Source organism: Platichthys flesus, chromosome 16, assembly GCF_949316205.1.
Source record: "Platichthys flesus chromosome 16, fPlaFle2.1, whole genome shotgun sequence".
NCBI classification, from domain to species: Eukaryota; Metazoa; Chordata; class Actinopteri; order Pleuronectiformes; family Pleuronectidae; genus Platichthys; species Platichthys flesus.
The window spans coordinates 12164727-12174319 of NC_084960.1; the positions used below are offsets into that span (position 1 = coordinate 12164727).

Genomic DNA, 9593 nt, shown 5'->3' on the forward strand with positions numbered 1-9593 from the left:
TTTTAAGCAGCTGTGTAAAGGTAATTGATGTATTAAGAGCATGTATGACAAAGACTGAAGACCCAACGCCAGCAATGATATATTCTGATGAAGTGTGAAATGACAAAGGTCACATCTGATGAAGGCAATTAGGCGTTTCTGTGGCACATGCTATTTACAGCAGGTTGCGGAGGTCTTGTCCGGCAGCTGCACCCCCCGTCAGCTCTTCTTATTTAATATGACCATGTAAATTAGTTTGGTCAGCTCCAGTCACAACAGACTCCTCTCCACCATGGCATTTCCACTGCAGGCAGCAGTGGACTTTCACAAAATTTGCTCATTAAGCAGAAGATTTGCAAAAGCAAGAATACTTCATCAAGTATTCTTGCTGATATACTTGACTAAACTAACCATGAAAAAAAAAAATTGTTGAATATCCCCACATGCAGCTGCACAGCTGTCCCCCACATGTACTGTAGATTGATGACAATGCAGAAGTTAATCCAAACAACTTTGCTGATTCAAATCTAAAACAACTATTTGATTCCTCCCCCTCACATCTCTATTGAACCGATGCCTGAGTCACCTCAATTACAAGCTTCATCTCTCAGTGGCTCAGTGTTAACAGTGTCATCACATACGAATCAATGTAGAAATTCAAAATGAAGGCATCTTTGAAATAATTTATTCAATATTCATATATGGTAATATAATGGATTAATCACAATCAGCATATAAAATAGATACAGAGCAAATTATTGGTAAAAATTACGGTTCCTGCTGGGAAAATATGTGTATACTTCATCAAGTATTCTTGCTTTTGCTGTCGTCTGCATAATGAGCAGATTTTGAAAAATCTCTGAGTCAAATAATCAAGGAAAAGGGGCAGAATAGTATTCTGAAAAACATCTGTATAGTAAACATGCATCGTGCTGTGGCAGATTGAATATCCCCCATGAAACAATGCTGCCCTCTGCTGTAAATCCTGAGCTGCTGCAATTGAAAGTAACATATTTAGATCATCTGATCAAACTATCAATCTTCAAACTGCTTCTTTTGTCTCATCAACAATATAAAGTCAAAGATCTTCAGTTCACCATGATATAAAACTATATACTGGTATTGCAAAACTTAAATCAAAACTATTTTCTTTCCTTTTTATTTGATACATTGTTTACACTTTAAATTGTTGATCCAAATAACCAATCAATTAATTGAGCAGGAGTGAGTATGCATATGTTTGTACATATAACTGTAGATTTATGGAAGTACATTTGTTTTTTGTTCTGGTACTTTCATCTGCTCAACATTATTTGTACAATGCAACCCAGTTTAAAGCATAAATATATAAACATGAACTCATATTTCTCCCTTGAGCAGTTTTTATCTTCTTATATGAAATATACAGTATTTCAGTTTAAGGCTGTACCCTTCAGACAAGTTTGTGGAATCCAAAACTAACCCAGAAATTGTTGAATATTCCCACATGCAGCTGCACGGGTGTCCCCCACATGTACTGTAGTTTGACGACAGGGCAGAAGTTAATCTAAACAACTTTGCTGATTAAAGTCTAAAACAACTATTTGATTCCTCCCCCTCACATCTCTATTGAACCGATGCCTGAGTCACCTAAATAACAAGCTTCATCTCTCAGTGGCCCAGTGTTTACAGTGTCATCACATCCGAATCAATGCAGAAATTCAAAATGTAGGCATCTTTGAAATAATTTATTCAATATTCATATATGGTAATATAATGGATTAATCACAATCAGCATATAAAATAGATACAGAGCAAATTATTGGTAAAAATGACGGTTCCTGCTGGGAAAATATGTGCTTACATTATTGAAGGCGGTAACGTCTGAGCAACTTCCAAGAGTATTTCTTCATGTGACAATCATTGATCGTGGATATTGAAATCCCAGATGTGCAGTGTGCAGTAGATAAAATAGCAGAGCTCCAAGTTTAAATGGTGGCCTATGTCTAAGAAAGGCTGCAGTTGGACTGTTTGGTCTCTCTTCCCTGAAAACAAAGAGGAAACACAGTTAGACTCACTTTCACATAGAAAATATTTTCTTATACAATGAAACATATATGAAAAGCAAATTAGTCTTTTGTCTTCAGCCATCAAGAGAGTTCAAAAAAGTATAGTGTGGAGGACCCAAACTGTCAAAATTAGAAGAAATACACAAATTAATAAATGACTGACAGTACACGCACAAAAATATCAAAAAAATGTAGCCATTTATTTAATGTGACTTAAATTGACATTTGTTTTGATTAGCTACTTTACTTATTTCCCTTTATATTATTTTTCATAAATATTGCTTTGATTACTTAATTAATGCCAGTACGTAAGGTCATATTAATCTATTTATTATGTTTATGTATTTATTTTGACAGTTTGGATCCTCCAAATCTGAGGTTGCCATGACTGTGGTGTACCTACATGTGATGTATGTTAGCATGTTAGCATGCTACTTTCGGCTAAGCCTTCCGGGTACCTGTTGTCTCTGCTGCTGGCGTCGGAATTCTTCTTCACTGGCAGCGAGAGCCTGAGCGAGAGCCAGATCCTCCTGCTCCTGAGGGCTGAGACACAGCAACACAAAAACACATCAAGACCCAAGACACTTGGGGAAATTAAACTAAACCTATGTTACTACACAAAACACTTCAAACAGATGACACAGTCTGTGCACGTACAAAGGGGGGAAATCTTTAACCAACTGCCCTCTCATTACTTAGGACTGAAAACTCACTGAGTTAATACAAGTAACGTGCTTTTGATGATGAGGAATCTATATAAGAAAGTCTGTTTTCCAAAATCCCCACTTCATATTACTCACTAAAAAAAAACCATTCATGATTAATGACAAAACAAGAGATGACAACTCAAAAATATACTTATGATTTGCTAGAAAAATGGAACTAGAAACTTGCTGAATGCAGTTGAGCTAGAAACGATGTACAAGCAGGATGGGATCATCTCTTTCCTGCTGAGCTCACCTAAACGTTTGCAGGTCTTCTCAGAGCAGTAAATTTAAGGAATAATGGTTAATGAAGGTGCTACGTGCCAGAGTCAAATAGTGGATCGATTTCAACCCTTTGTTAAATCTGACAATCAGATCAACCCGTTCTGAAGTGCCTGCTGCTGTGGGCCATCTGCCAGCTGAAGCCTTTTTAAAAAGATATTCACACAATGCACTCAGATATCTGTTTTTAGATATTTACTGTGAATGAAACCATTAATAGGTGGAAGGAAAAGGGCTTCAGGCAAAAGAAACTAGAAATTAGTTTGAAACGAGTGGTGCCAGAGCATTTGATTCTGGATGCTGAACAAACAAATAATATTCACTAATGCAAATGAAAAGAGCAAAATAAACTTGATCAACATTGCTGTTTTTTACAGACTTCTGGATTCAATGTTTGTTTGTAAAGCTCCTTGTTTGCTTCCCTGACCCCTTTAAATCTTAATGTGATAGTTTTGCATCTCATACATGTTAACAACATGAATGTCAACAGCCAAGCTTGCATCAGAGCACTGTTGTTTATTTAACCAGGTTCATTCAAGTTAGTTACACGTCACATGTTTTTGTTCCTACCGGTCACACACTCTTCGGCTCGATCATTCCTCTCTGTTATGAAACAGCCGTTTGATGCTGGAGCTAAATGAAGAGAAGACTCCGCCTCACGGACACGAGTGACTCCGTAATTCAAAAGGTTCGGATGGAGCGTACTCACCTGAGGGCCGGCTGCACTGGCGGCCTCGACTCAGCCAGAGACATCTCCAGAGCCCTTTGTAAAGCCTGCTCCTCCGTCTGCAAGGACAGCAACAGAGCCGCTCAGTCATGTTCACATTTCACTCTGATGGGGACATTTGGAATCGGGTGATGTCATGTGCATACCATGCCGGCCTGAAATGAAGCTGAAGGCGGTATTACGCTCTGTGCGGAAACAGAAGTGGGGATCCGCTGGGTAGTGCTGAGAAAAGGGGGTGGAAACGGGAGCAGGGGGAAAGAATGATTATTCTGTTACATGAACTCAGTATAAATTAATTCACACATACACATTAGAGTGGACGGAACGGAAGCGCTTACCCACTGTTGTGGCCTCTGGTGTTTGCCATCACACCGTTAGGAACAGGTCGAATGTTTCCTGAAGCAGCAGATGAACCGGAGCAGGAGGCAGAGGTTGAAGTGGAGGAAGCACTTTGGGCTCTCTTTACAGCAGCATTTCTAAAATGTAAAACAAATGTAAAAAAGTCAGCCACTCTTACTGTGATATTTTAGATGAAATAACAGCATTATGTGAATGTGTAGTGTTATTACACCCACCCAGGTTTGGACAAAGGTTGGGCCGTTTGCCCGCCAGTCTTACAATCATGGTCTAGTTCATGCCGGTGTTTAAGACAGTAATTTAAACGGCACTTGTCGCAGGTAACGCGAATCATTTCCTTCTGCTTACAGCCTCCTTTAGAACATTTATTTGTGAAAATCTGAAGAAAAAAAAGGCGAATGTTATTTTTTTGATCTTGTAATTTTGAATTGGTAAAACTTGTCGACTTATTTAATCAATTAAAGTCATACTTTTCTCTTTCTCTGTGCAGGATCTGATTTGCAGTCGCGGTCGATGTGTTCACCGACTTTAATGTCCGGCATCTCCCCTCTCTTGATGGGAATGGGGATGTTGCACAAAGGACATACTGGGACCTGGATGTCCTATAAAATCAGATATTAAACAATTATAGATTTGAAGAACAACGTGGAATATTATAAAATTCTGTTAATTTCTGGTGTGGATATTTTCCAGAGTAAGCCTTTCACATATGAAGAACGCAGCAGGAGATTTTTCCAGGTGTGACAAAAATGTCAGAACTGAGTGTTGGCGTCTGGGCAGAGCATCCAGGAGGTAGGACATAATTTGTTCAAGAATCTCAAGCCTGAATGTGTATTCTGTAAGAGTGGGAGTGGGTAGAGTGGGCGGAGAGATTGAGTTGTCAATACACAGGGGCGGAGATTAGAGAAGGGGAGGTTATATAAGGGCTGGGTTCGTTCTTTTCAAACCTCTTTTTCTGAGACGATGCTGCCACAACAGTGAATTTGTCTGTTTGTTTGAATTGAATTATATACAAACAATCTGTAAATTATCCATTTAAATCTATAGGAGAAGTGGTTTATTTTGTTATTCAGATTTTTATTATATCTTCAATAAATAGGACCAGAGGAAGGCTTGAATGATTCCTTCTCAAGGAATCATGTATTTATATGTAAACTTTCTTGTTATTCTTATTTATGGTTTGCATGGAAAGATCTTGATTCGAGTTGGTTTATTGTACAAAAAAAATCCTCCAATCCTCCATCGACGTCACCCAATAAATGGTTAAATGGCTCCTAGATCCTTGTGTTTAAATGTGAACACCAGCTAGAGGCTCTATGTTCCAGTAATCCTTTCACTACTGAACCAAGTATAGAGTTTATATTATTTCTTTGTAAATATAAACCAACAAATCATGTGTTTTTGTTGCCGTGGCATTTCCCTGAAAGCTCTTGAATCTCAACATCTTTCTACATGAGTGTCTTCTACATTTAGGACACCTCTTTTTCTAATCTGAGATATTTGTTCTCTTTCAATTTTGGATCTGCTGCGGGCATGTTACATATTGTTCATATGCCCACTCAATGACATATTTTAATGCTGAATTCTCACACAGACTGTCTTGTCCTCATAATTTTCCTATGGGACTGGAAGGAAATTTCTGTAAAATGTGATGACTTTGAAATCTATATCTTCTAATATACTGTTATTGAACATTCATGCAGTAAAAGGTGGAAACTTTACGTGTGTAGAGTAAATTAACCTGTTAAACAATTTGTATGAGTTGTACTGAAAACTTGTGTTTTAGTTTTTACCTTTTTATAGGACGAAGTGCATTTGTGAGTGGCGTAGGTTATGTGATCCTTGCAGAAAATCTCTTGACAGGCGTCACATCGCATGGGAAGAAAATCTGGAACATCAGGATGAGATTTCAGCTTTCAGGATAAAAAAAAAACTCACACAGACAAGCAGGACGGGGTCGTCTCCTTCCTGCTCAGCTCACCTAAACGTTTGCAGGTCTTCTCGGAGCAGTGTTCGCCTAAATCTGGAAACTCCATCGCAGTAACACGCCTGCCTCCGGCTGGATGAGGTCAAATCTCCACAACCTGCAGGAGGAAGAAAGAAGGCAAAGGTTCAGAGGTTCAGTCAAACCGCTGACAGGTACAATGCTGACAGTGACAACAGTGGGACAGGGTTGTGTCACTGCATGCTAGCTCCCGTTAGCTACGGATTTAGCTTTGTCATCGCTGAGTTAGCCACAGCTTGTATTGTGTCAACACGGCTGACTGTCAAGTTAGCCTAGGGGAGAGTCCAGCTAGCAGGCAGATGTTGTGAGCCCCCGCTCAGCGCTACACGCGTAAACTAACTTAAACGATTAGGTTGATTGCGTAACTACAGCTTACGTTATTTACGTTCCCCGGGTGGGGACTTGGCTTAACAACGCTTACTATAGAGTGTATGTCGAGAAAAGTCATGATGACAATTCTAAACCTGCATCCGCTAACAGTTGTTTATTAGCAGCACAGATGCTAGCTGGGTGTTAGCTTGTGTGTCGCTAAGCAAAAGGCCAACGCTAGAGTAAAAGCTACTCGGTCTATACAACATCGCTCAAGCAGATACGGAAGGAAGCATCTTGTTGTTGTTTTTTTTTTTTTGACTTAATCTGGAAGTAAACAACGGTCCACATACCGATACACAGCATTAAACAAAGTGTTCTGTTAGCCGACTAGCTAACTCAGCTAGCCAGATCGATCTGACAGTAGGCTCCCTCTACTTGTTTTACTCACCGGATCCGCTTCGTGTCGTAGCCGAGGACAAAGTGGTTTTCTCGACTTATCCGATCGAGCTGGGACTTTACCTCCTGTTCTCTGGCAGTGGTTTAAACCGCAGATCTCTGAGCGCCTCTGTCTGTGAGTCTGTGCCTCTCTGTCTCTGTGTGTGTGTGTTTTTAACCGAGCTGAGGTATTTTTTGATGTGTCACGCACGCCCCTCCCACATCCACGACGTAACACGACGCCAGGACTTATGATGTCACTGCAGGAGTGGTTTAAGATGTGAACTTTTGCAATATTGCAGCAGCAAAAGTCACAAATGGGCATGAGTCAGCAAAAAGTAACATGAAATACTTAAGTGTAAGGATAATATCACTCATATATGAACACACACTGCAGTTCATATCTACCCTGAGGCTTTTTGACTGCCTACTATATTTTGTACTTATACGGCACTTGAGTACTTCACAAGTTGTGTATTTATATATTATCTTACTCACATGTATTGGGCCTTATATGTCACTTGAGTAGTTCATATTTTGTGTACTTTAATAACACTTAAGTAGTTAATATGTTGTGCACCTATATGATGTCTTACTTGGGTGTTTTACTGTATTGTGTGTGTGTGTGGGGGGGTTATATGTTGAGTACTTATACATCTTACACCTTTGATCAGAGAGAAGGGCATTTGAATTCCGGCTTTGTCGTGTACAAATGGCAGAATTGGCAATAAAGTTGACTTTGAATATACATTTTATTGGTAAGAAATTCGGCTGCATATCTGGCAAGCTGTATTTCAAGTAGGCTCTGTTGGCTCATACATGCACAGAGACGGTTACAGTTTAGTTTAAATGACATGAAATTAAAGCAACGTCTGAAGTCTCTTGATCTCTACTGCATACAATTTAACAGATTTTAGTATCGAGCTGCTCAACACAAGACCGGACCACTTGTGTCAACAGACTTATTTAAGGTGAGGTGACACTGAGACTTTTACAGGTATGTGGTATATTTCAGAACAGAATTAAAGTTTATCGCCTCAAATTACGATTTTTTTTATTGTGTGTATGTATCATCTTCAGTCTTTTAAAGAGGACTATGGTCCTGCTACTTTCTTACTAAACTAAAGCCCAGAACACAAGACACTGTATATGTGTCATGTGTGTTATCAAGTCAAATATCCTTCACACACGTCCGTGAGAACACCACTCCTTAAGTATCTCAGAAATTGGATGTGAGGTTTAGGTTTTCAATCAAACCAATCACTCCCATCTGGCCATCTCAAAAAGACACTTCACATCTCTCAAGCCTTTTCTTTATAAATGCAGATGACCTGACTTAAGATACACAAGACCTCTCAAGATGTCAGGATTAGTGTCACAAGCTTCGTCCTGCACTCGACCAGCTGAATTTCCCTCTGAAACATCTCTGCATTGTGCTGCAGCTTCTGATCCTCAACATAGCCTCTTTTATCATATCCTTAAATTGTATCGAAAGTCAATAGAAAGAGGATCATGAGTTGGAATTTTTTTTGGTTAATAAATGGTGCTTATTTATTGCCATATATTTATATATTAGTTTGATTTTAATGTGGTTTAGAAAATGTATTCACTTTTATATATTCTGCAATGTAAACCAGTGGTGCAATACCTGTGGGGTTTAAGCAGCACCTATATACAAATGATTGTTTTTCTACCTCTTCAGACTGTTCTTTTTCATCAGTAAAATGTATCTTCTTCAATGAGATCTTGTTTTATCATATTTTCTTACCTTTAGTTTATACTAAATACCAGTAAAAGTTGGGAGTTGATTTACACCTAATAGGAGTCATAATAGATTCCATCTTGTAAGAATAGAAATATGAGGTTCTCTAGGGGGCTGACAGCAGATCTGATGAACTGGTCATTAACGATTTGACAAGCCACCCATAAAGAATTGTCATTTGCTTTCTGCCTTTTTAAATATCTATCCCCGCCAGACTCTTTGGAAATAATATTCAGCTTTAGTGAAAATGTGCGGAGCGCAATTATTTTTTAAAAAGGGGTGACGGAGCCATATAATTTCAACATCACAATCGGACCTGAATTATTCAGATTCAAGTCTAATCATCCAATCTTCTTTTTGACGATTTACCGAGAACAAATCTCAGATTATGTTCTTTAATTTGAGTTTGGAGTGTAATGGGCGGAAATTTACTTCAATATTGTTTTAAATGGCACTTGGCTAAATCTCTTGGAAACTTGATGGCTTCAAATTGAACTCTTCCCCTTGGTTTAATTTCAGCGGGCTGAGTGGTGTCTTTTCAGCTTTTACCAGTTGAGGGCAGCATGGATTCTTCTTTTGCTCAGTGAGCTGCGGAGGGATCAGGAATACAGACGGAGCACAAAAAGCATGTGCAGTAGATGCACTGCAATACTTGTATTTGCATGTATACTGTCAGCACATGGTGAAAATATTGTGACAGCTCAAGGAAGACAAAATAACCACTTACGTTTTAAAGATTTTTGCACTTGAGGGCTCAGCAGTAATCCACCAAAAGTCTGAACAAACATTAATGAACAAATGAGACATTAAGGGATCAATAAAGCAACTGATTTAAATGAAACGACAACAGCATATTCCTACTTCGTGGCTTTAATCCTAATGTAAGAGTGCATCATCAAGAACTGAGAGAGGCACTTAGAGAGCATGAATTTCTCTCCTCTTCCACAACTCCTGCCTCATAAGCTGCCGACGCTGTGGCCAG

At 39.0% G+C, this 9593-nt stretch overlaps 1 protein-coding gene across 2 annotated transcripts; it reads right to left on the minus strand.

Annotated features, from left to right (window-relative positions):
* Nucleotides 1–1691: 1691 nt before the first annotated feature.
* On the minus strand, nt 1692–7039 carry zfand2a (zinc finger, AN1-type domain 2A). Of its 2 annotated transcripts, none has more exons than XM_062407942.1 (10): nt 6863–7039; nt 6079–6181; nt 5891–5985; nt 4568–4699; nt 4316–4476; nt 4079–4216; nt 3887–3962; nt 3723–3799; nt 2431–2570; nt 1692–2003 (listed from the first exon to the last, which is right to left on the minus strand). In XM_062407942.1, the coding sequence occupies exons 2-9, from the start codon at nt 6131–6133 to the stop codon at nt 2459–2461; spliced, it is 846 nt and encodes a 281-aa protein (XP_062263926.1). In that variant the 5' UTR covers nt 6134–6181; nt 6863–7039; the 3' UTR covers nt 1692–2003; nt 2431–2458. The 2 variants fall into 2 exon arrangements, with proteins under 2 accessions (XP_062263926.1, XP_062263925.1); XM_062407941.1 differs by having other exon boundaries at nt 2486–2570; nt 6863–7038.
* Between the last annotated feature and the right edge of the window lie 2554 nt (nt 7040–9593).